This window comes from Lates calcarifer, linkage group LG11 (assembly GCF_001640805.2).
Source record: "Lates calcarifer isolate ASB-BC8 linkage group LG11, TLL_Latcal_v3, whole genome shotgun sequence".
NCBI lineage: Eukaryota > Metazoa > Chordata > Actinopteri > Centropomidae > Lates > Lates calcarifer.
The window spans coordinates 22,803,387-22,830,164 of NC_066843.1; the positions used below are offsets into that span (position 1 = coordinate 22,803,387).

The window sequence follows — 26,778 nt, forward strand, 5'->3', positions numbered from 1 at the left end:
CTGACTGTGAACCACCTGGACTTTCATATCCTGTGTGTGCTTAGACCATGGTTAGATTAGGACACAGAAGCTGGCTGCATGTGAACTTTGACTCCTCATGTTAAAGTGTGTGCTCATAAAATGTCTGATGTACAACAGACAACATAACTGAGGCCATAACCTGTGACACACAGGCACAGGAATATGTTGCATTTTAAACTGAACAGTGTTTCACTTGGTACTGAGGAGAACTTCTTCTACATGCAGTTAGTGTAGATTTTTGGTTCTCTGGTGTACACAGAGCTTATGTCAGTAAAACTCTCAACACCTCTCAGTTCCATGTTTATTTGGCATTCAACAAAATCCAATAAAAGCTTTAAGAATCAACATTTTTGCACCATCACCAAAAACAGAATTTCTCCCACTAAAAATGTAAAACTAGAAAGTCAAGAGTAATAAAATGCAAGCATTAGGGCTGGGGAGTGAATACATGAGGTCAGCAACAGCTTGTGACAGGCAAGTCAAAAAAGGCAGAAGTCTACAGTTCTGTCTAAAGAAGGACTGAAGATACCAACAAAGCACAACAGACTAAAGATGCACACTGAAGAAAAAGTCAGACAGAGGCTCTTCCTCGTCTACGTGACATCATCTTTACGTGTCCCCTCAGAGCTCACAAACGAGCCGTCAAAACTATGTCACAAGACAGGACGTTTCACTTTTATCCACGAGTACAAAGAGCCCCCCTGAGAAAACAACTCCACTTAACAAGCTTTTATTTGGTGACATCTGACAACACTCGAGAGATGTGTCAAAGTCTTCACTGTTTATCAATAACATTACAGTTTGATTATTGTTCTCCACTTTAATTTCGTCTCATTTCATGTTTCAGGTGGGTGTCCATGTAGCCTTAGGAATGCTGTCAAACCTACATTCCCATCATTCCTGCCCAACTGTGTCACCCACTGGCCAATCAGAATCACAACGCGGCTGAGGAAAAAATTAGGGAAAAACAAGTGTGGCTGTGTCAGCGCCCCGTCCATCTGAGCTTCAGCCCTGGTGAAGTCCCACCCACAGCATGTCAGCTGTGTGCTTCAGAGGGAAACTGCTCACTTCCTGCTTCATCCTGCCCTCAGGTGGAGTTTGATTGGCTCAACAGGATGCAGTGATGTTTATGGGTACAACTTGATAGTGAGCTACGCAGGTGAGGGGGGAAGGTATCTCCAAGTCGAGGGTGAGGAGGCCTATGCCCTCCTTCCCCCCTCCCCCATTCGGCGCCGCTTTGCTCGGTCAAACCCCAGAAAGGAAGGTGGGGCCGCAGGCCCACTAAGCATTGTGTTAGCCCGATCGCCGATGATTGGGGGAGTGTGGTTGCAGCGATGCTACGGGGTCGCTGCCCCAGTTTGGGTGCCCAGGAGTTTGGGAGGGCGGACTAAGCATCCGCCTTCCATTTCCTCCCCCCAGTGTGGCCTGGTGCTGCTGTTCCGACACCCCAGACCCGCTGGACTCTGGTGGATCTCAAGCCTTCGCTGGACCAAAGACATGAAGCAGCATAGCGTTCACACCCAGGCAGTCCAGCCCTCATACAGCTGGGCCAGGTTGTCCATGTTAGTGGCCTCCTTGATGACAAAGTCCACCTGCAACCAAACAGGAAACATGTTTCACCACCTGCTGTGACTGACTCCATCACAGTCAGAAGAAATCCTAACCCAAACAAAGGACGCTCTGTGATGGGATGGCTGTGTTCAAACATGGAAACTAATCAGGACTGAGTGTAACACTGAGTGTTACCTGCTCTGTGGCACTCATCCTCCTGTTGGGATCGATGTCTCTGCCCTCCAGCTTGGCTTTCACTCTCTTCCACACACTGACTGCGTATGAGTTCCTCTCCTGGACAGCTGCAATACAGCAGATGGCAGGTTCAGAGATGGGCAGCGACATTTCACCACAATCCACACTGACACACTGACGCTGCTCTGTGGAAACCACTAATGCTGTGATGCTAGGTGAGCAGGAGCCACTGTACTAGACCAGAGAGTGATTCTGTTCAGACATGCAGTTTGGTTTGCAACAGACACCTGTTGCCATAGTAACTGATGGTGATGGTGACACCGGTATCAACATGCTAAGAAGGCATAAAAAGTATATATGACAAACATGAATGTGTCAGGGACAAAAACTAGACTAAAATGTCTTTAGGTTTTGTTGACTAATGTAAATCACACCAACAAACAAAACCGACACTGCTCTGTAGGTGCTTCGTTGTAAAAATATAATTTTAAGGTCATGTGATGCTTTAAGGCTCACAGAGGTCCAGTATGTCCTGGAGGTGATTCATATCTACAAAGTATTGCTCTGTAGTATTTGTTTCCTCAGATGAATTGTCCTGCATGTATTTAGCAACAGAGGTGAATAATACGATTGCCGACTGCAGACCAGAGAGCAGTCAGTGTGGATAGAGTGAAGAAGAGTACCTCGTCCTGTTTTGGGGTCTCGTACGGCCCTCTTGGGGCTGGGGTTGAGGCCTTTGCTGTTCATCAGCAGAGTGCTGGGTGGCGTATCAGTGGGGGTTCCGAGGTTACGTGGCAGACCCTTGCGTGCATTCTGGGACATTGAGTCTGGCTGCGTCTTCACCCCACTGCACCTAACAGCTGAAGTCAAAGCACATATGACATGTAGCAACAGACAGACTTTGATTAGTGTCAGAGAGATGGATGTGTGACCTGAACACATGAACAGTGGCTGTAAACAGTTTGTAGTTTCCTCCATGGAAGAGAACAACTGCTGTGGTCAGTTTTAATTAAGGCAGTAAAGCCCATTTTCCACAGTTCCAGGAACTATGGCACCACAGTAACGAGCATAGGAACTGAATTAGCAGCTGAGCTGTCCTTTTGTGGATTCCTGTTTGTCTGCCCACCACATCTGAAGAATCATTTAAGGGAGACACACAGAGGTGGAAACGGAGACACAGAAGTCTCTATGCCTGTCTCTATGCTAGATGATGTGCTAAGTGTTAGATAGTTACTTCATTGTGCTTTAAAATGTGACCATATGAAACTACCTGAAAATCTACTGTCTCCCATTCACTGTCTTCATTCTCTTGATTGTCAGTCCCACTCTCTCTGTCTCTATCTCGATGTTTTAAAATAAGGCTGGATGCTGACAGTGTAACTTTGTTTTTATCATCCCTTGTCCTAATATTGACTCTAGGAGGCACTCAATGCTGTTTACTGTGTGAATGAAGCTGTACATTAGTTGCAGGTAGCCACAACGTCTGTGTTTGACCACTGAATGAATGAATGAGTTTAATCATCAGATAGCACTTAGTATTTAGTCTTTGTCTCCTCTGGTTTTCAGTGTTTTGATTCCAGGAAGTTGGAAACTTTCTCAGGGAATTAACAGAAATATATGGGAATTAACGGGAATAAACTGGATATTTGCAGAATTACAGGTGAGCCTGTAACAGGGAACTTAAAAGCAGATGTATCTTGCAGCATAATCTTGGTTAAAGCAACCAGATTTAATGCAAATTCAGTTGAACTTCTATCCTACTCAGGCCATTCCTCCATCACATGCACAGATCATGTCTAAAATCCTGCTTACTACAGCAGGGCTATTGAGGCCACATTACTGCATCTGAGCCCACAGACTACATCCAGTCAAGTTAGTTCATCACATCATATTACTGGGCTCAATATATTTGATCTGTGCTACTAAAGTTTAACTAGCAAAAAATAAATCAAAATGTGTTTATACTATAGCTACCTAACCAGTAAATCAGAGATGCTAAATGTAAGCTATTTCACTGACAATTTTAGTCTGGTTCTGTTCGAGGTTTCTGCCTCTTAAAACAAAGTTTTCCCCTTGCCACTGTCGCCTAGTGCTGCTCATGGTAGTAGACATTAGACTAGATCTGCTGTATATGGAAAGTGCCTTGAGAGAACTTCTGTTGTGATTTGGCGCTATAAGTTTTCAACTTGGAAAATTTCCAAAATTCCGGAAATATACTGGAAATTTTCTGCCCCTTTGCAACCCCTAGTTTTGATAAATCTTAAGTGTAAAAACTGATCACTACAGGAATCCTTTTTAACTGAAGACAGCTGCTGTGTTAAGCTGAAAGGGAAGCTGCAGTATTTTTACAGCCACCTTTCAAGACCACAGGGGTGGGGGGGTGGGGGATGTGTATATTCCTGTAAATTCATACCTGCTGCAAAACTCGTCTGTGCTGCAGAAACAGGACTGGCACATTCACTGTCTCTGTCTGTCACCAGGGGGGAGGCAAAGCCCACCAGGCCATTATACACACTGCAGTGATACACACATGAGGATTAGTACAGGATTTATACAGGGGGTGAGAAGTTTAAGTGAGAGTATACTGTATGTCTCTGTGAATGGGAGTACCTCTGGCTCTGAGAGTGCAGCTCCTTCAGAGTAGCAGGAATCTCCTCCAGCAGTTCAAGCTGCTCCTGGTTGCGAGGCTGCCCGCTGGCCTGGACCACAGTGAATAAGACCAGCTGAATGTTGTCCTGCCATGCTTTGTACTCCAATAAGAAATGACGCACACTGCCCTCATAGGCCACCTCTTCACCATCTGCCAATGCCGCCTCCTCATCCTGTAAGACAGAGTTATCACAGAGGATGGCTGTGAGGTTACAGGTCAGGATGGAGCTTCACTGCATAAAATGAAGTCATTTCTAAGCTAACTGAGATTGACTGACTCAGAGTATTCACACCTCTTCACTTTACACACACTTCACTGAGTTAAAGAAAGAGTGCATATGTGATGTAGGTGGGATTCGAGCGTACCTTAGCCATGGCTCTCAGCAGGTGCTTGACGTCGGCCAGTTGGCGATTGTGGTTGGACAGAATGCTTTTAATGGAGTCTACCAGGAGCTGCAGTGTCTCTCCACAGGACTCCAGCTGCTGCTCCCGCTCCTCTTGAGTCCTCCGCTCAATGCTCAGCTCCTCCTCCAACTGCCTCTGGGCACAGCTCAGCCAGTCGGGACTGCCTATAGGCAGGTCCAGCAGTGGACTCTGCAGTGATCAACAAAGAACTTAAAGGTACCCTGTGGAGTCCTGTGGTAGGGCTAAATTAGTAAACAGATGTAAACGATGCAAGGATTTGAAATACTAGAAAATCTGCTTTGGAAATGATTTATGATAAAGGACATGAATTCAAGACATTTGTTAGAACTCAAGAACACAGACGATGAGTTTTGGTGAGTAACACTGAATGTAAACATAACAGCTCCATTAAAAAAAAAAGAGTTTTTGTTATTAATATATCAACATTTTGCCAAAAAGTAACACCTCCTGGTTTTGACAGGGTTATAGACAGTGTGGGAGGACAGAGGTCAAACCCACCAGTCTGTGCAGCAGTTGGAGCTCCAGTGGAGACACTGTGCTGCTAAACTGAGCAGCATAGGAACAGGTTTGCTGGCAGCGCTTCAGCATCTCAAACAGCGCCGCATCCATGTTGAGGGCCTCAGGGGACCGGGTGCGAAGACCTTCAAAGTTCAGGATGGTAGAGCACAAGAAGGTGACCTGGAAAAAAACAGCAAGAAAACTTAGCTTTTTCTTTGTCATTGGCCATCTCTCAACAAAGAGTCCAGGCACTTTTACAAAGGTTTACAAATGGGCTCTTGATCATGAACACGGACATCATATTACCTGGCTGGTGCGCTGGTTCTCTCTGGCCACCACGCTGCGTCTCTCCCTGATGGTCATCTCAAAGTCCTGAAGCACCGGGGCCAGTGCTGGGTTGGCTCCACCAGCCCACTTCAGACGCTGCTCAATACTTGCCTCCAGAGATGCCAGCTTCTCCTGAGTACACCAGCAGTCAAACATCACAGGATGTGCAAGTCTGCTTGAATATTTTATTTGGAGTTCTCCAATCAAATCACTAACTACTTATGTTAGTAAAGCTTTTATTTATTCAGGAAATCTCACTGAGATTAAGATCTCTTTTGTAGGGGAGACCTCAGTATAAGTTACAAATTAGAAATTCTGGTATGAAGAACCTTGAAAGCCAATCTGTCAGGGTAAACAGCTCTGAGCTTAAATATCTTTTCTCTATTGGTATAAGAATCCTATTTATAATACTGCTATCAATTAGATCTGAGACCTGGAAAACAAATACTCTTTAAGTAAAGGGTAAAAACCAGTGGACCAATGTACTGGACTGATGTAAAAAACATTTCATTTGATACAACAGCAGTAAAATGGCCGAATAAAGCACGTAATTTAAAAATAGCATTTTCCTGGACTGTCCAAAAACTCCAGTATGGTACTGTCTCTGGGTTAGGACATTTAACACAGCAGCGTGTATGTGGTGTAGCACTGACCTGGATGGCTGACAATGGCTCCCTCGTCCTGACTCAGCTTGTACAGCTTCTTCTTCATGTTGCTGAGGATGACGGAGCGAGGAGGAATGCTGACACTTAAGGGCTGATTATTGGGGCTCAGAACATCCTCATGCTGCCACTGGAAGTGGACACAAACAAAAACAAGTGGTATTGTACCTGAGAGATGAATTCTCTAATCCATATCCTTATTAACATACCTGACTCTGCTTGACACAGAAGTTAACAAATAAATAAAAATCCTCATCTTTCAGATGGTACTTGTATGCATAAAAAGTGTGATTTTTTGTGAGAGATGGTTATCAATAGTACACTTTAGATCGCAGATTTTGTAGGTGTGACTAGTGGAAAACCAATGTTGGCTATCCATGATAACGGATACAAAAACTAAACTTAACCTTATAATCCGGTCAGTGCCAACTCTATAGTCATTGACAGATGTCTTGTTGCATAAGGACATAGTAACTTAAAATGGCTTATATGCATAAATTCTAATCAATCAATTGTTAAAATAAATGGTTAATTTTAATGTCAAGGGCTTTCACATTAATAACTGGGTGCAAAATGAAACTGTCAAAAAGTGTCCTGATGTTCACAGCTTGGTAAAGCCCATAACATCTGTTTTTGCAAGGACAAAAGTCTTGTTGTGTCTTTAAATGATTCAACCAATCACAGATTAGAGCTTTACCTGTGACAAATACTGTAATTAACACATTCCCAGGTTTATATAAAAAGAACCCCAGCACACCAGACCTTCATGTGAAGTGCAACCTGACCTCTGACAACATGCCAAAGATTCAACCACAGACCAAAGTGTAGATCATCCAGAGCCTGAGGACCAAGTCTGCTGCTGAGGTGGCAGACATCTTCAATGTGTCCAAATGTCAAGTGGAGAGGATAAGAAAAAGATTTGAAGAAACTGGTGACGTTCATGACAAGCCCAGGTCAGGCAGACCCCGTAAGACAACTGTTCGAAAGGACCGTTTGTTGCTTCGACAGTCCAGGGCCAGCCCTTTTTCAACTGCAGCAGAGCTACATGTGAACTGGTCACCAGAAACCCCTGTATCTACAAGAACAGTTTGTCGAATTCTCTCACGCAGTGGTCTCCATGACCGAGTTAGTGCTCACAAACCAGCATTAAACAGAAGACAACAAAAAAATCGTGTTGCATTTGCCAAGGCCCACAGCTTGCAGAAAGGATGGACAGTGGAAAAGTGGCAGAAAGTTGATTTTTCTGATGAATCATCCATTGAACTGCATCCCAGTCGCCGCAAATACTGCAGAAGACCTCTTGGAACCTGCATGGACGCAAGATTCACCCAGAAAACAGTCAAGTTTGGTGGAGGAAAAATCATGGTTTGGGGTTACATCCAGTATGGGGGTGTATGAGAGATCTACAGAGTGGATGGCAACATCAACAGCCTGAAGTATCAAGAAATTCTTGCTGCCCATTACATTCCAAACCACAAGTGTGGGCAAATTCTTCAGCAGGATGGAGCTCCTTCTCATACTTCAGCCTCCACATCAAAGTTCCTGAAAAAGAAGAAGTCAAGGTGCTCCAGGATTGGCCAGCCCAGTCACCAGACATGAACATTATTGAGCATGTCTGGGGTAAGATGGAGGAGGAGGCTTGGAAGATGAAACCAAAGAATCTTGATGAACTCTGGGAGTCCTGCAAGACTGCTCTCTTTGCCATTCCAGATGACTTCATCAATAAGTTATTTGAGTCATTGCCGAGACGTATGGATGCAGTCCTCCAAGCTCATGGGAGTCATACTACAATAATGATATTAATTCTTTTTCCCAAGGCACCATGACTATGTTCTGATGTTATTGTAGCATGTTTGTGGATTCAAAATAAAGTATAATTTCTACTGTACATTATTTTTGTATGCAACAAGACTTTTGTCCAAGCAAAATCTGACCTTTCTGTCCTAATTAAATGATAAAACTCAAAGAATGATACAAGACTTTATTTTGGTATAATAAGCATCATCTAGAGGCCTTTGCCTTTCATATAAGCCATTTCTGATTCCAACTGATCAGCGACAAGTCAAGTTATTATTTGTTGTTCCTACAACTTGGATAAGCGACAAGACTTTTGTCAGGGGCTGTAGGTATAAGGAAACAATATTTCCATATTCATGTTTTAAATGGCCCCCCAGTCTTTGAAGAGAATGCTGATGCTTCTGATAAGCTGTAATCATACACACACACACACACACACACACACACACACACACCACACACACACACACACACACTTCTGTGTGTACCTGGAACATTGCAATGTGCAGCTGGCTCCTCTGCAGGCTGGCCTTGGCAGCCTCCAGGTTGGCATCCAACCTCCTCAGCAGGTCCACCTTCTTCCAAGCTGTGTCATAGGATGAGGCCAGTACCGTGGCTCTGTTCAGCAGCAGCTGGGAGACCCGGCCTGATGCCAGGCTCTGCTCCACTGCTTTCTTACAGAGCTCATCCAGAGACACCTTCAGAGCCAGGACAGAAAGTGGTTCAGGTCAAGATAAGGTACTGGTCAGACAGTGTGGTGACAGTTATGTCCAACAATTGATCATACTGATTAGTTTATCACACCCTCTGTATAGTAATGACAGTGAAAACTGCATGTGAATGTGAAAATGATTTGGGGCACACTGGGACAAATGACTCTGGATGTCCCTGAAACCCAGTTCAGAATTGGAAGTGGATTTCAGGGACCCAGAGCATTTTATCAGTAGCTACTTAAGGAAACCAGTGAGTGTAATTAGTGAAAAGGAAAGTATGGATTTGGTGTAATTTATGGTGCACACATGCAGCTTTACCACAGAGAGCAGCTCTGTATTCCTCGGGGAGGGGCTGAGGTAACTGTGTCACTTCAGTTTCAAGGATCAGCTTTTCCATCTTAAAATTTCATCCATATCAATAAATCACCCAGATCAACTGTGTTTGGAGCAAGAATATTTTCAAAATAAGGTGTGCCGAAGGTACTAGGTCAGTTATCTAATGTGCGTGTGACCCTGATGAAATGCCCTCATCTCTGTGATGTGGAAGTTGAAGTAGATTCTGATTCAGAGGTTTCAGGACACCTAATAATACAGCTGTCTAAAACCAGTGAGGACTAGACTCACACCAAATCTTTTGCCACTGCTGGGAAACTTTCCCATTATCATAACATTGTCAATTTGGTTGACAACCGTCTGTGATGTCAGATTAATTAGCCAACATTAGAAAATTTTCACAGGCACACACACACACACACACACACACATATATACACATCTGTTGTACCTTGTTCTCTGCACCAAAGTCTTTTGCCTCCACCTGGGTGACAACGTCTAGACCGAGGGCAGACAGGGTGCTACAGAGGGCCAGACCGAGGGCCTGGCTGGGCAGACCCATGAGCATCTGCCGAACAAACTCCGCAGTAAAGGCCTTAATGGGGCGGGTCATCTGTTCCTCGCTTACCACTGCCACACCTGACCCTGTTGCACTGGGCCGCCTGTACAGTGGCTTCCCCAAACCAACTGGTCCATTTGTAGGCAGCAGGTCCTCAGCTGAAGGACAGGTACCTAGACACATCAGATTTGTCAAACACTCATCAGACAGGAGGCTGAAATCAGCTTCATTTTCTCTACCTCGGAAACACTCCTATACGCAGTACAGTTTGATTTGGTCTAAAAGTGCATAAATATAGAGAGAAAACATTTTTTGAATCAATAATATTAACATATTGTTTTAAGCATACCTTCCACAGCTCTTGTATAAACATCAAATAAGTTTTACCCTGGCTGATCACCAGTCACTTTTTAAGTAGGTGTTTGTGACTGATCTGGATAAACTTGATGGGTTCATCCTGCGGTCTTAGCTTCTATCTGCAAATAAAAATCTCTTACCAGACAGAGTCTGAGCAAAGGAGGAGCACAGCCTGAAGAAATCCCGGATGGTTTGCAGTCTCTTGAGGAAGAATACCTCTTCCATCAGCTGCCGCTGATTCAGGCTGTCAAAGAAGTGGAGCTGTGTGGCTCGAGCCTCCCTCAGAACATCCACCTTCCTCCAGGCTGATGGCACGTCAAGAGAACTCAGCTGAGAATAATGAGGAGCACAGAAACGTGATGAGAGAGTGTTGTCTTTTTTGTATTGGTAACCGTAAATAACATTTGGTCAATCAGGAGTTGTTGTTGACTGACGACTCAAAAAAATTGATCAATGTACAATCGCTCACTTATAATTGCCACTGGACAACACTACTGCTTCCCTTGTGCTCGAGGTCTGCATGGGCACGTTGTACCTGTAGCCTCACAGACCTGTAAGTCTGGACTTTTGAAATTCGATTTTCACAAAGTCCTTGTAAAGCTCTGATGTATAAATGGATGACAAAGGTCTTTGAGTACGACAAAGACAATGGCTTTAAGTTACCAACAGCTGTTAAATGGCAGTGTGATGCATCTGTGTGGTGTTGTGAGGGTACCATGGGGGCCTCTGGCTTTTGGTTTTAAAATGGGAGGAGGGCATACATAAAGTACATACCTGTCACAGGGAAAAACACACTGTTTGTTATGGACAGCCTATTATTACATGTATTAAATGCAACATAAACTAAACTTGGGTGCTACCTTCTCTGTGAGCTGCCCAAAGGCGGTCTCTAGCTGGGTGAACATGCCATCAAAGGCCACCAACAACATTTGACCCGCAGACATCTTTGGTGTGTCCTGGCCTGGTCCATCTATGCTGCGAGGCTGGATCAGCTCAGAGTACTGAGCACGCAGCATCCTGAGCACAAAAAGCCAAGTTTCTCATAAAACAAACATGCTAAGGATTTCAAAGAAAACTCCACTTTTATCTGGCACATTTCCCATATTCCCCATATTATTGTGGTTTTATATTTCGAGGAAACAAGGACTTGCACCAAAACGTTTTACGCAAGTCCTTGTTTCCCCGAAATCTCTCCAGCGGAGGTGGAGAGCAGAAGGTAGGCAAAACTCAAAGAATGACAATAGCCACACTAAATATATAGTAGTACTAAATAGAGTATACTAAATAGGTCAGGTTGAAATTAACTGGAGTGATTTTAAGCATTTGCTTACAATCAGTTATGCCAATGCTGTTTTTGATTCAATCCATAATAACAGCAGCTACTTACCTGGAGATGTGGAGGCAGTGATTGTGCCCATCATGGTCCAGGCCTGTGGTGGCTTGCAGACTGTCTACCAAGCCTTGAAGGCCGAGACCATCAGAGCTCTGCTCCACCAGCTGCTCCAGTTCTGCCAACATTGACTCCAGGGTGGGCTCTCCTTTTACCATACAGCGCAGAGCCTCTGGGAAGATGATCTGACGGAAGTTGGTGTTCAGTTCCTACAGTGAACAAGGAGACACATCAGTGCCAGAAATTCCTTAATCTTTCTTACAGTGGAACAGAGTGCCGCATTAACTTGCCAATAAAAGCACTGCATAAAATTGTAAAAAGCTTGTTGTTGTGGGGTGCACCTACCTGCAAGCAGGTGTACACAGCATTAGCCAGGTACACTGCCTGGGCAGTAGCTGAAGGTGCTGGCAACTCCAGGTCATGGGGTAGGAGTGGGCAGCGTTGTAGCAGAGTTGCCAGGGCACTGACATTTCCAATCATACTGCAGAGCTCCTCCAAAAACCATGCCCCATCCCGAGAAGTCAGGTCTACCAGCTGCTCTCCAGCACTGGCTGCTGCCCCCTCCATCACCAGGTTCCGCCTGGAAAAATAAAAAAACTGTGACTTTCTTCTAGTCACCTGCAACCTCCTTCATTTTCACAGTTCCACTTTCCATAAGATGGATTAGGTACAATTATGGTATATTAAGGTTTCAGAAATACAGCTGTTAATAAAATTTAAATCACTATTTTCCATTAGCCTGAGTGGAAGAGCAGAGTGATACAGGGATTGAGAGATGTATTAAACCTGCAGAGTGTGCAGAGGGCAGAGGTAATGATTCCAGCCAGGCTGAGAGAGCCTGATTCTCCATTTTCTCGAAGAAAGACTGTAATGCAGTGTTCAATCTCCTGCAGCTGCTCCTCGCAGGCTGCTGCAGTTGTACCCTCAGCCTTCAGTCGCTCTGCTTGGTGCAGCACACGCTCATTGGTGTCAGCCACTTGGTGCTGTAAAGTCAACTCCACACTGGACAGGAACTGGCAAGAGGCTGCAGGAGGCTGGGGTCCAAACAGCACCTCATACCTGAAATGGGAGGGGAAACAAAGCTCATTTGTTAGCATTATATGTTACAATACAAGCATGACACAATGTTACTGATAAATTTGTCTGCAGACTATCCTGAGTAACCAGGACATGGTTTATGCAAAGACATGTTCTTTGTAACTAACATGATTCAGCTTTTAAATAGCTCCAACAAGGAAAAGAGCATGTTGCTTAGTAACAGCTATAGACAACCGCCTTTCAGTCATGAGAGAATACAAGAACACTGAGTCAGAGTATAGGCTTCACCGGGCTGGGCTACAGGACCCAAATGTTTTCAGCAGTTTCAGAATCTACTGATACTAAAAGGAATGTAAAAGGCTGATGGAACAGAAGACTGAGCCCCTTCCCTGTGTTGTCTTTTTGGTCTGCTTTGCTCTGGAGCACCAACAGGGAGAGTTTCCATTCCACAGCATTCATGTCAGGCCACCAAGATGAAGCAAGTTAGTAGTATAAAGGGTGTTCATAGTTTGTATGACACCAGGGAGGAAAGCCTGCCGCAGTTCCTTACTGTCTATAGATGTGCTGGCAGTGCTCCACTGTCATGTCTCTCAGAAGTTCCTCCAGCCAGGCCTTCCACTGGTGGGCCCGATGGAGAAGCAGAGTAGCCCGTGGATACAACAAAGCCACTGTAGCATAGCTGTGCAGCTGCTCCAGGCAGCCACGAAGGGCCCCACGGCGCTGCTGCAGCAAAGAGCTCAACTCTGCCTCTAGGCTCTCACACTGGCTGATCAGGTGGGCCTGGCCTGCATTCTGCAGGAAGGCTGTAGCTGGCACATAGCTGGGTGGACCTGGAAGAATTGGACAAGGTGTAACAACAAAGCAAAAATAAAATACTCCATGTAGTATTGTAACAAGAAATGTTTATCACACTCATTCATAAGCATTAAATTAGGCCTGAAAAACTAGCAGCCTTTAAATCACTGCATATTGCTTGCAGGTGTGAGTTTTGCAGGAAATGGGCAGTTCTGTTCCAACAAAAACTGAGTTTAAGATTATTGATGCTCTCTTAGGCCAAAAAATATCTTTATTAAGTGTTGCCCCAACCTCTTTTTCATCAAAATATATGCTTTATTACAGTGGCCCTGAAACCTGATGGTCATAGCACAACAACATTTCAGAAAACACAAAATTTCACAAAACACAATGACATTTCAGAGAACAAAAAAACATTTCACAAAACAGGAAGGGAGGGATAACAGCTCTTGTTTGTGATTGGACAGAACCCCTGTCAATTCAGAGTTTATCCAGGGGATGTGAAGGAAAACCGGAATGGTCCTAGAGAGACAAATATGTATACAGGCTATATAGGGAGGGCACGTTATCCTATGTTCCTAAGTTTTGATTAAATTGTGTGCACGAGGTAAGTGTATATAGGTGCACAGCACCTAGGCTACTTATAGTGTCAATATTAAGTTGATTATTAGCTAGCAAGGCAGTATGAGTTACAGTAACTACATAAATTAAATAGCCATTGAGTAATCATTAATTATGAGAGTGTAAATCAATCTGGAAACTGGAAGCTGTCGAAGCTGTTGAAGCTGTTGAAGCTGTCAGGCTTTCTTTCATCTTAAGATGAGAGGCATTGGCTGTTCAGTGCCCTCTGGTGTGTTTTGTGAAATGTAGTATTTTCTGAAATGTTAGAGGTTTTTGTGAAATGTTTTGTTTTGTTGTAGTGCTTTGACCTTCAGGGCCAGCCTACTTTACCCTAAATAAACTAAATAAACAAGTTTCAGTTCATCCACTCATCCTGCTTGCATTATTTCTGGTTGGACTGACCAAGATCTATGGGGCTGCTGATGTCCTGCAGCAGGCTGGCCAGCTGAGTGGCCTCCAGGTTGGAGAAAGCTGCCTGGTACTGGGAGATCCACTGGTCCAAGTCAGCCAGCTTGCTCTGAATAGCCTCCTGCACAGTCCGCTGCCGTGACTGCAGCTGGGTATGTTCAGAATACCTGTGACGAGGAGAGTTGGATGAATGAGCTTTCAGAATGGTGTTCAACATTTTGTTGCATATTTGTATGAACCAATAACCAATTAATTATCCAGTAAAACGTTGTAAAACTGTGTCTGTTCCCTGATTACACTTGACTATTTTAAAAGTTAGCTGAGCATTTCACACCGACACTGATCGTTAAAAATGTGATGTGCTCAGTATATTCTGTGTAAAATTGCTTCTCAGTGCCAGATGTTAATTTTAACATGACTCTGGGGTAAACGAGTATTGTGTTGCCAGACCTTTGCTCCAGGGTGACAATGAGATGGTCTGGATGGTTCTCTGCCCCCTCCAGGAAGGCCATCTCCTCCTGCAGTTTGGCTTGTAGTTTCTCCCCCTGGCAGAGCAACTCCTGAAGAACCAAGTACTCCTCCACAGCCTCTTCCACTTGTGGAAGCACCGCCAGCATCTCGTCACGATTCTTAAACCAGTTCACCTGTTCACAGTCCACACAGTACACCAGTCACACTCAAAAGTCCTTAAATGCTTTGCTTGTGGATAATTTCTGTGCATTGCTTTAATACATCTTGGCTTCTCCATTGTTACAGTAGTTTGTCCTTGCCTGGACCTAACAGTCTACACTTTACAGCCTCCTTGACCACATTAATGCTCTTAAACAAAAAACATGAGCATTCAGTGTCACCTCCTGAATTTTATTCTTGTCAGACTGAGAAAACCTCTGCATCATTGACCATACAATTAGGGAAAACTAAAACGTATCTCAGAAACTTGTCAAATAATTTAATGAAATTCAATGTGAAACGTGTAAATGTTAGAGAGCCTCAGGAAGTCCATCAGTACAACACTAGCTAATATTCAACATGTACTAACAGACTGAGATAGGCTCATGAGGACTGAGTAGGAGTCTACGCCTGTAATGACCTCACCTTAATCTCAGCCACCCTGGAGGAGAAGAGAGAGCGTGTGATGTCTCGCTCCATCTCCCTCTTGCTCTGCTTGTTGTCAGCCTGTTGGCCTCCTCCTCCATACACTGCACCAGCAAAGCCCACCTCTCCCCCAGCTGTCCAGTCCACCAGGGGATCATAGACAAAGGCTTCCAGCAGGGTCAGTAGGGTCTCTCTGCCCCGACGCATCATTTGAACCACCTGAAGTGACACAACTGACTTCAGCAGCGTAGCAACTATCCGTGAAACAAAGCAAACATTTTTATTCAAGATCAAACCTAGGTAATCACACTAGTTGCCTAAAGGTTATCCCCTGAACATCAGTGTGAATGTAATGGGGTCAAGTAGAATGAGATGGGGGCAGAGCAGTGTGTAATATGACAGTAACCTGTTCACAGGACAGCCTGAAGATGCCCTCCACCCCAGTGACTCCCAGAGCAGTCTCAATGTTGTGGGTCATTCTGAATGGGACCTTCTCTGGTACCCGCAGGCTCTTGCCTAGTGACACACACAAACACACATTTAAAGCCACACTAAGCTTTTAAACCTGAGCAGCTCAACAGGTCTTGTTTCCACTTGCTGCACAAATCATTCTAATCAGCAATGGAAGTTAGACACGTGAATATCACCTGGAGAATCAAATGACACAATAGCTCATAAGAAAGCAACGTATATTTGTTTGACATGAAGTGACATGGATTTTAATATTGTTTCTCAGCAAACTGACCTTTTTCAAAGCATACATTGTAGTCAATGTGTACCACCTCTCCAGTGGTCATGTCAATCAACACATTGTCGAGGTGACGGTCACCAAGGCCAATGATGTACCCCACCATCGACATGACAGCAGTGGATCTGGCATAAGACTGAAGCATAAAAGAGAATGAATATCAACTGAACAGCAGACTGATGGTGGATGACAGTGCAAACCTTGGACTTTGATCAGTGATCACTGATGATCTAAGTGCTAACTGGAAGTCCAGTTGCCTCCAATCTTAGCACTTAAGACTACCATGACCTGGATGACTGAGAACCTTCACAGACAGATCACTGATGATGTTTCTACCCATACTGCTTTTAAAAAAAATGATACATGAAATAAAAAGATGATGAAAATGTTTTATCACGCATCACCTGAGTGACCCTCCACCACTCGCTGGGTGTGGTACACGAACACCACAACTCCTTGGCCAACAGGTTGGAGGGAGTAGCCTCCATTAACTCTTTCAACACCTCCTTCATGACGCTGAGAGGCCAGTCTCGTCGTGTCACATCGAGACTGAGCCCCACTGCTTTTAGAGCTGGCCCAATGCGGCTGTAGTAGAGCTCACTGGGGCGGGGTACTGGAGGCACTGGCTGCTGCTGGAATGAGTCTTGGGCCTGAACAAGAAAAAACAAACAAAACAAGAACAATGAAAACAAGTCCATTTAACTCTGACAAAAAAACATTTAAATTGCAAAGGACCCAAGTGTGGTCAGAAAATGACCTGCAGTTTCAATAAACAAATTCTTGCTGTTTACCTGATCCAGTGTACTTACTACTTTACCATACAGCATAGTACAGAGGAGAAGTGTTACCTTCTGAGCCTGTAGCACAGCCTCTCTTTGCTGCCAGCGCTTGTAGAGGCCAAAGAGCGGTGTGGCTCCATCCACCCACTGTATGAGTCCTGAACGGGTTCCGAGAGGGGTGACAGAGTAGTGGCGGGCGTGGAAGCGTGGCTGCTCCTGCTGGTTGATCTTGGTGAACATGGTGTTGACAATCGACAAGAACTGCATGATGCGCTCGTCTAAATGCAAATCCTCTAGACCTGAAAGATAAAATCTTCATCACTACTTGATTACCACTAACACTCTTCATCTACTAAATCCACTATGTATGGTGTCGAAGATTCAGAGAGGGAAAATTTAATTTTAATCTAGAACTTGCTGTGAATATAATGCAGGGGGGAGCATAGAAATAACAGACAGAGCTATACTATACACAACTGCTCACAACATATGTACAATGTAGTGACTCTCCAAGACAACAAGAGATTTTACAGTCTTTTTTCAGAATAAGGGATAAAAGCGCAAAGTTTTGGAAAGTCTCCCCAGGACAATGTTGATAATGTTGCCCTTGGTTGTACACATGATAACTGCCGTAACAATTGTGTAACAATGACAAAAGGAGAACTAGGGAGAAGTTCAAACACAGCATACTCTCACCTACACTTAGCTGCTTAATCATGGTGTGAAGTTGGTGAGAATGTGGGATTGTCAGTTTCTGAAAGCCACAGAAAGTTATTTATTCATTAATTCATTCCCACCCGCGCTCACTGCTGTGAGCCGTTCTCCTACCTTTAAAAAGGTAAGGGTAGTTGCGTCCATCTGAGCCCAGGAAGAAGAGCTTCTTTGGCTTGGTCTTGGTGGGCAGGATGGTGATGGTGTTGCCCACGCTCTGTATGGTGACAGCGTCTGATGCAGACACTTCACCTGGCAGGGCCATCTCTGTTGTGGTCATAGACACCAGGCGAGGACTGATGTCATCCAGATGAAGCAGATAGCTGGCTCGCTTCTGAGCACGTTGCTGCAGACTCATCATGATCTGGCCAACACACACACACACACACACACACACACACACACACACACACACACACACACACACACACAATCACTTGTTGTATAGACACTGACATGTATAGAACTATTACTGAGCCTATATCTATGTAAATGGATCTATCTGGAATCCTAAATCAAGCGCGCACACACACCTGTTTGAAAGGGAGCCAGCTGCTGGCAGGGTTGGCAGGGTTGGCAGGATTTCTCAGGCGCTCCAGGGCAGAGGTGATGGCATCACCGTAGGTCTGCTGGAACCAGGTCTCATGTGGCGTCTCAGCTGGAGCTGATGTGATGCTGCAGACGTGTTCCAGGGCAAAGACCACGGGACGCATCAGAGCAGAGTGCTTCTCACGCATAATGGCAATCTTTTCATCCCTGCAGCACAACAAAGGGTGTAACTAGACTTGAAAGCACAGGTCAGAGCAATTCAGCAATTTGATTGGTGATCAAGAAGCAGCGAGTATTGCTGAACAGAGCTTTAACAGATGGTGTAACACATGTTTGAATGCTTGGGCAATTAATTCCTCCACTCCTATCCATCAGTGCTGATTGTCAACATTATATCAACATTTTTCTTGACACATTGACATAATGATCAAAAATATAATGCAAATGTTTTCACACTGATACTTAACAAATGCTAGTACTTGTGGAAATTTGCCTACTGAGGACACTATACTCCATTAGGCGAATGGAGGAGTCTGTCTTTTGCAAACAATGCTTTTTATGCCCTAACACTAGCATGTAGGGTAGAACATGGTGATGTGATACCACAGGAAGCAGGAAATGAACCCACAGTCATTTGTTTAAGAGGTAACATCTCAACAGCTGAGCTACAGAGGTCACTGATACAAATGCAAAGAGAAATGACAGAGGTTTTAATATCCCCACAGATTAAAGGGAAACAATCGAGCACCTCAAAGACTATTTCCTCCAATGAAGAACTGTATTTATTTTACTGACAAAAATAAAGACTCCATCCATTCCTTTTCAGTATGGCCTAAATAAAATGCCTAAATAAAACCAAATCAAGTACCACTAGATATATTGTTGATAATAATGCATTAAAAAAATAATGTGAAGAGTAGACTGGAAGTCTTGGAAAGAGCTCAGCTTCTGAAGGTCTATGTGAACCTCACCTGCGCAGCGTGTTGTTGTTCTGCACCCTCTTGACTTCATCCTCCAGCTGTTGGATCCTACGCAGGACGTGCATGTGTTGCTGTTGTAACACACCAAGCCACAGCTCATCCCACAGTAAGGTCACTCTGCGCAGCTCACCCACCAGCTGCTGGACCTGGTCAGCACACAGGACTGGTTAGCAGCTTAGAGAGACGACAATGTGAACCTGATTTAAAGGCCCTACGTAGTACACCAACACAGATATTTACTTTTCCATCCTCGTTATGCCTCTTCTAAGAACTGTGTGAACATGTACACACCTGTGCTTGATTGAAAGTTTTTGCATTTTAGAGGAGCAGCTTTTTATATGACCAGCTAGAAACAAGTCCAACTGATGTTAAACTGTATTTTCTTTGTATTAAATTTATTTTATTGTTTTATGATGATGCCCCATAATTCAGCATTCATTTGACAGAATACTTTTCCAGTGTCTGACTATGTAGATGGCCATCACTTCTTCAAAAATTCAAGTTCAGACTAATTTATAGCAGCCTTATCTGTAATAAAAGTACTTTATCTATTAGCTTAGTTTAGTGATAGGTCAATAGGACAGCAATACATCAAACTGGTAATGTTTTAGGAATGCCTTCTGCTGAACCACCAAGGTGACTTTAAATGGTCTGATGTGCTGACTGTAAATTTTGTCATTAGTTTGAATATGTAACCACACTCAAACAAATGTTTAAATTTCAAATAAAAAGTGACAGCCCTAACAGAGACCATATTTCAGTACAGCCACTCAAATGTTGTATAAAGCAGCATTGTATGATAGGCATAAGCAAACAGTCATACTGACACAGCAGCTGCTCCATAACACTAAAGAACCACAGACCTTGAATATCATTAGTTGCTCAGATGCAGCCCATTTAACTGCATGTAAAAGTAGCTGCAACTTCAGTTCAGTCAGATGCTGGTGTTGTCCTCACTCTTCAGTACCACTAACAACACACTGTATACAACATGTAGCTACAGTACAACTTTGTTTACTTCTTCACTTGTTCCCAACAGTGTAACACTGGCATTGTGACAGCCCTCCAGCCAGCTGAGATGAAATAGCATTTGTGATGTTTCCCCAAAGACCCTTTTCCTTCTTTTTAATACTGAAAAACATTATTAATACAGTAATATATAACACACTGACTGAATGTTGATTATTTCTGCCTACAAAAGGAGATGGCTAAATGTGATTGCAGCTGGACTTCCTTTGAGGAAGTTTATGAATGAACAGGAACAGTCTTGAAAATGTGGTCTTCTTTTCGATATAGCCAACACACTGTGAAGTACTGTTACTTTATTAAGTGTCATTTTTGATAGGTGAGAGCCTGATGTAGAGTCTGCCAAAGTCTGTAAGAACAGAAATGTTTCCAGTATGAGACTGGCACAAACTCTGTCCAACTGTCGTACCTGAAGCACCATGGTAGGGTTGGCTAAGGACAGCTTTTCCACAATTTTGCTGTAACAGTCCTGCATCATGGCTTGGTCCTGACTGGAGCAGAAGTTTGCCAGCTCCTCTGGTGCTCCTTCTTGTCCCCCACTCTCTGGCTGCTCCTCCTCCCCACCCAGGCCCTCACCCTGCATGCTGCCCAAGAAAGTGGGCAGAGCTGATGGCAACTTGCTCCCTGCCAACACATCATCATCAGTTAAAACAATACATTTATATTTTTACTGGCACTGCTGATGATTTCCACTGTTATTAAGGTCATTAGATGCCATTTTGAATCTAGTTTTGACCAGTCACTGGTCCCACTGCAGTTTAATTAAATGTTTTTCAATGTCTTGCCGCGGGAAAGATAATGGCAATAACTGATTTCTAATCAAATAAATGAGACATGATTAAGACTCAGATGATGCCAGACTTTTTTAGGAGCTGCACATAGCCAAGTCAACAGAATTAAAGAATACCTGCATTCTGAGCCTCTCCTGCCAAGGAGAGTGAGCCCACAATGGCTGGGTAGAGGATGAGATGTGGAGAGTCCTGGGCCACTCGACATAGCAGACTGCATATGCTCTGTCGAATGTATGCCTCTGGATGGTTGAGACGGGAAAAGAGCTGGGGGATGATACCTGAGGAAGACAATAAAATATGCTCATCAGAGAGAGGGGAAAGCCAAGATAATGGGGATTCACACACACATTTTCAGACAGTCTCCACACAAGAGCTGTAAATTTGAAAATTTAAACAAAAAAATACAAAAAACAGTAACATGAAAGCCATCGCTGTATGATTGTTTATTCTCATATTCCGACTGGTACCTCCTTGTCTGACAAACTCAATCAAAACTAAGCCTGTTCCTGCATCTAACCAGCTTCTGCCTCCTACTCTTTTCCTATCTGGTCATCTGGATGTATGTTATAGCATAGGCGACTGACCATGTCAGTTTCAGACACTGTGTGCATGTGAGGAATTCCTGTATGATGCTATTTGCAGTATGACATACCCCTCCAGGGTGCTGTAGGGGTGGAGGCTAAGCCAAGCTCAAGTCCCTCCCTCAGTTCACCAGCATGCTTCACAAGCAGACGGAGGAGACGCAGGGTTGCCATGACAATCACATCGTCATTGCTCTGTTTGCTGTTGTGACAGGACAGCAGGAGTTTAGGGTCATCCTCATCTATAGGGACCTAAAACGCACAACAGACATAGGATCAAGGACTGAACATGAAGGCTGCCATCACTCCTAATACTGGTCTCCAACAGCAACACACTGCTTCACAGTCATCAGGTTTGTACAGCGTAGCCCCTGGCAGTCCAATGAGCCTCACCTGTCCAGCATTCAGCTTGAGGAAGGTGAAATAGGCTTGGCAGGAGACTCGGTAGAGGCCAAAGATGCGGTCCACCACCCGTCTCCATACCTGGATCAGCCCATCTGTGACAGGCTGGCCTGCCTCTCCCAGCCAGGGACATGAACTGGTGAGCTGTCGCCAAATCACATCTACCATGTCATCTTCGTCATCTTCCTGCTGTAGAGCCATGTCCTCATCCTGACACAAAGCAGAACAGTAGAATCAGGGGAACCTGCATGGAGCATGAGTGGGCTTTCTGAATGAGATGTCCCAACACACAATATTTGAAAGGGAGTTCCTCCAGGTTGTTCCTTCATTTGTGAAAAAGACCTTTTGTTTTTCATTAAGCAAAACCATGAGGGAGAATATTTGTTTATGACCTGATTTTTTTTTTTTTTACAAGGTATAGTAGACAAAAGCTAAATAAAAAGTAACCTTTGCAAATGACAGTCACAAAATACATTACATTTTTCATCAATGAATATTAAAATGATAATATTAAAGACAGACAAATGAGCTAATTACTCTTATAATGTAAAGTCTTATTCCGTGGCCTGCATGCATTTGCAGAGTCATTCACTGTAGCCTAGTTTCTGATATATAAAGAAGTATCCTCCAATGCCCCAAAATATCACTGAAAACATAGAGAAGCTGACTTAGCTGACGCTAACAAGAAACGTCTTCCCTTCAGTCACGTTATATCTGCTTCAGTAATGTTCTCTGATGTTCTCTGAAGAACAGATTTATGGACTAAATTCTTCTACAGTCCACTGAGGATTAAATCAGAAGCAGCAACAACACAGCTGAGACATACTATATATTCACTGACATTTAAAAAAGGTGAACTAACGTTAACATTATAACGTTACGTTATCTGACATTTTTGCTTCTCCTCTCAAGATAAACCCAGACAGTGAACAGTGTTGACTGCCAATCCTTATCAATTATTAAAAGCCCATAGGAAGAGACATAAAGCTGAATCTCGATGATCTTGTCTGAACAGGAATATTGCTGAAACATGCAGGATAAACTGAAAAAATATCTGTCACAAGCAGACTTTCATGGTAAAGGTATAAATGTGTGTTGTGACACGTTACCACTTTTTTTTCCACTTCTGAAAGTGAACTTCTTGTACTTCTAGCATCATTAACATTATAGTAATTGTTAGTTAGTGTTTTCCTACATTATTTATTGCTTTAATTCTTTTAAATCTGTTGTTGTTGTTATCCTGAAGAAAAAAAACCTGAAGAAGCCAACAAAAAACAAAAAACAGAAAACAAAACAAATTAAAGCTGCGAGCAGTGTTGAATGGGCCCTCGCACCCCACGCCTATCGAGGGACTGGCAGCCGTGGGGACACTGCAGGTTGTATAGGTTTTTCAATTGCATGACCACTGGACACAGAATAAATGAGTTAAAAATCACATACTGTGCCCCTCAGCTGGATATTTGTATCGTGCATGAAGATAGAGCAGCTTATTTCTCAGTCCTTTTGCCCTCAGACTTGACAAGTACGCTCTTGGCTGGTTTTAACTGTAATAAATGTCTCTGACTTAATATGAAATGGAACTTTGTCAACCTACAATTCATATGACGTAGTTCTGAAATTGCATGACCACTGGACACAGAACAAATGAGATAAATATCACCTACTGTGTCCATCAGTTGCATATTTGTATTATTCATTAAGGCAGCCCTATGCACAGATAGACCCTTTGAGGGGCTTACACGTGTAACATGTGCTTGCCAAATTTCATACTCCTGCGTAAAATGGTACGTGGGGGCTGCTTCATTGAAAATTTCTAGGGGTCGCCCTTGAACCATTTTGCCACACCCACACCGAAGACCATCATCAACATCAGAAATCAAGTTCTGTGACTTATGACATACAGGCCATGTTTTGTGAGCATCCAAGCATGACTACCACCTGAACAGTGCAAAAAGTAATTAGTGGGTGCTAGAGAGCTGCTATATAATGCCCGTGGCTAATTGTGATATCAAATCAAAGTGCTTAGGAGTTTAAACATGGGTGCATCCTAAAGGCCTCAAAACTGCGATCGTAGAATGAAAACTGAGACAGGAAATCCACAATGGCTGACTTCCTGTTTGACAAAAAAATTCTCAAGAAAATGTATTATGTCCACAATGATGAGAGCAATGACCTCAGGTCCCTTTGCTGCTCAGGCCCTAATAAACAAACAAACCTCTACCTGTATGCCAGTGGGTCGACACATGGCCTGTCCGAGAATGCTGAAGATGGTGTCTTTGTCTTCTTCGCTGGTGGTTGCTGGCAGCAGCTCTTCTATCTCCTTCTTTTCCCCTGGAAGAAGAGGTAATCCCTCCCCTTGACTGAAGAGGAAAAAAAAATCAGAAGAAATACTCTCACAGTATGCCGTTTGTTACAAGTTACCATGGAGTTAGATTAATACCACTCTGACAACAACAAGGAATCACTGACTTCACAGTGGTAGCATTACAACATACAAGTGAAGCTCCAAACTGGTATCTGATATACATGTGTGCCACTGGGTACACTAACCTGGCATTGTCCACCACCTTCCTGCCCCAGCGGTAAGCCCAGCTGGCCAGGGCTGCCCAGGACTTTGCCACCTCTGGAGCAAGGCTGGTGGCGAGCTGGTAGAGTTGGCCTAACACAAAGTCTGGCTCCCCAACGCCCACACTCACTGCACAGGGAAGATTAAAATCTGTTATCAAAATTATTTGTGTTATATTTAAGTTAACAACATGAACCTTGTTTCCAGTCGACTTCTCGTATCAAAATAATGACTTCCAAGTCTAATTTACTGACCAACATCACTGGTTAAATGTTTTCTGTATAGATGAAGTTGGTGTGTGTGTCCTGGAGTAAATAGGGGAAAAAAAGAAAAACAGGGGAGTGTTACCTGAGGTCTCAGCGATGATGTGGGGAATGCCTTGGTCTTCGAGGGGAAGCTCTAGTAGAGCAGCGATGTTCCGGCTCAGAGGTGACATGCTGCCCACAGCATTGGATGAGTTTACTGTGCCTGACTTCTTTACCACCTAGAATGAAACATCACTTGTCCTTAAATAATTTTGCTACTTTTTTCTTTTCCACCAAGTGCATTCTTGGTGATGAGGATTACATTACAATAAGCAAGCAATTTTATGTTTGATGGTTAGCAGCATGTAAAGAAAATATTCCAATATATTTCAAATCTTACCAAGAAGTATTACAAAATTGAAATTCAGAACAAAGTAAAATAAAGATAGAGCTGCACTGATAGGTAAGCTTGCCTGTTTGAGCTGAGGTGTCATGTCCTTCCAATCAGCCAACAGCCATTTGCAGAGTGTCAGCAGTGAGCGGCAGGCAGCACCTTCATTCTTCCCCACGTGGCAGTAGGACAGAGCAGCCCTGCTCAGCATCTCCATGGCTGTCATGGACTGGCCTGTGGACAGAGACAGCATATGTTGAGCCACATCATCAACACACTGCAGAAATACAGTGAGCTCTGACTGCTGAGCAACTGCTGACACCTCGCAATCAGTGTGTCAGCTGAGATCAGCCTTTATGACTTTGTTGACATTTTGTGACCACAAAAATGTTTTGCCACTGTTGTACATCATCATGTTCTGTTCTGCTCATGAGGGCTCATTCTCTGTGAGGTCTTTTTACCATACCAGGTTCTACATTAATCTTACGCAACATTGTGGTGATACCTGATGCTCTTCTGTTTTGGGTGTATGCTAAAGCTGCTCTGGACAGATGAATTGGATATTCTCAACTTTGTCCTTGCCAAAATCATGAATGCCTCTCGTTTCTCACCTGCAGTTCTCAGGACTTTGGCTTTTTCTATCTGCAGTTCTGGTCCCCACTTTTCCCCCAGAGTGCCCTCCAGAGTGAGACGTCTGAAGGCCTGGCTCAGCTCGTCCTGCTGCTTCTCCTCTTGTGTCCCATCACTGCACTGGCTGAGCAGGCGGGATGCCAGGGCAATGTTGCCTTTTTTACGAGCAAATTTGACAGCGGTCAAGCAAAGCTCTACTAGGTGGCCATCTATGGAGGAAGAGTAACCTGTGCAAAAATGGAAACAGTGAAATCTCAGAGCTTCATGAGGACAAATACAGGGGATTTAGATTTCAGTCTTATGAAGTTACTGCTGTGGCAAAGCCAACTATTTCACATCAAAAGCTTTTCAGCTGTGAACCCACTGGAGGCTCTTATTGTGAAGAAGTTCTAGAAAATGCAATGTGTTTGTCACAGTCACTTTGGTCGTGGCACTATTCTTCCTCATGCCTTCCTTATTCAGCCTCAGGACTAAATTAGAATAAAGTAGACCAAGAAGGAATCTTGTGGCAAAAGACTGTAACTTTGGACTTTAAGTAAGTTTGGACTTTAACTTCAGAGGTAATTACTTGGTTATCTATATTTTTTTGTTTGTATATACACTCAGCATTATTACTGAGGTCTTTTTTTCATTATACTTCTACAAAGACGAGGAATGTGTCATTCACTCTCCTTCACATGTAGTGCCAGGTACTGTCAATGCATCTTCTCAAGTCACTGATATTTACCTTTGAGTTTTTGGAGCAGTTGTCTCTGGAACATGGTGTATCTTAATGCCTGAAGGAAAGGCTGGATGTCCTGTTGCTTACAAGAGCTGAGAGCCTCACTGCTCAGGGGAATCACATAGTCCTGCAAAGACACACAACACATGGTGGAAATTCCAGCTTGTTTTCTTTGACCAGAAAAACTATTAAATTTACTTTGTTGCTCTTTTTGCATCTGTTT

At 43.7% G+C, this 26,778-nt stretch overlaps 1 protein-coding gene across 2 annotated transcripts in view; it reads right to left on the reverse strand.

Annotated features, from left to right (window-relative positions):
- Positions 1–308: 308 nt before the first annotated feature.
- The window catches only part of smg1 (SMG1 nonsense mediated mRNA decay associated PI3K related kinase), a 47,871-nt gene continuing 21,401 nt past the window's right edge, over positions 309–26,778 (reverse strand). The window contains exons 28-64 of one of the 2 annotated variants that reach the window (XM_051073826.1): positions 26,562–26,682; positions 25,816–26,061; positions 25,287–25,438; positions 24,917–25,052; positions 24,553–24,697; positions 24,224–24,362; positions 21,994–22,212; positions 21,672–21,852; positions 21,136–21,297; positions 20,638–20,852; positions 19,194–19,348; positions 18,207–18,429; positions 17,791–18,037; positions 17,032–17,261; positions 16,588–16,833; positions 16,181–16,319; positions 15,842–15,951; positions 15,436–15,654; positions 14,791–14,984; positions 14,335–14,507; positions 13,067–13,346; positions 12,265–12,537; positions 11,824–12,058; positions 11,476–11,687; positions 10,949–11,105; positions 10,229–10,418; positions 9,624–9,904; positions 8,615–8,824; positions 6,330–6,459; positions 5,647–5,807; positions 5,341–5,520; positions 4,783–5,010; positions 4,378–4,589; positions 4,181–4,281; positions 2,451–2,627; positions 1,768–1,874; positions 309–1,613 (exon numbers count right to left, since the gene is read on the reverse strand). In XM_051073826.1, coding sequence (XP_050929783.1) covers positions 1,536–1,613; positions 1,768–1,874; positions 2,451–2,627; positions 4,181–4,281; positions 4,378–4,589; positions 4,783–5,010; positions 5,341–5,520; positions 5,647–5,807; positions 6,330–6,459; positions 8,615–8,824; positions 9,624–9,904; positions 10,229–10,418; positions 10,949–11,105; positions 11,476–11,687; positions 11,824–12,058; positions 12,265–12,537; positions 13,067–13,346; positions 14,335–14,507; positions 14,791–14,984; positions 15,436–15,654; positions 15,842–15,951; positions 16,181–16,319; positions 16,588–16,833; positions 17,032–17,261; positions 17,791–18,037; positions 18,207–18,429; positions 19,194–19,348; positions 20,638–20,852; positions 21,136–21,297; positions 21,672–21,852; positions 21,994–22,212; positions 24,224–24,362; positions 24,553–24,697; positions 24,917–25,052; positions 25,287–25,438; positions 25,816–26,061; positions 26,562–26,682 — 6,864 coding nt within the window. In that variant the 3' untranslated portion in view covers positions 309–1,535. Of the gene's footprint in view, positions 1,614–1,767; positions 1,875–2,450; positions 2,628–4,180; positions 4,282–4,377; positions 4,590–4,782; positions 5,011–5,340; positions 5,521–5,646; positions 5,808–5,849; positions 6,460–8,614; positions 8,825–9,623; positions 9,905–10,228; positions 10,419–10,948; positions 11,106–11,475; positions 11,688–11,823; positions 12,059–12,264; positions 12,538–13,066; positions 13,347–14,334; positions 14,508–14,790; positions 14,985–15,435; positions 15,655–15,841; positions 15,952–16,180; positions 16,320–16,587; positions 16,834–17,031; positions 17,262–17,790; positions 18,038–18,206; positions 18,430–19,193; positions 19,349–20,637; positions 20,853–21,135; positions 21,298–21,671; positions 21,853–21,993; positions 22,213–24,223; positions 24,363–24,552; positions 24,698–24,916; positions 25,053–25,286; positions 25,439–25,815; positions 26,062–26,561; positions 26,683–26,778 lie in introns of those variants that run through there. The other variant, XM_051073825.1, reaches the window with a different exon arrangement.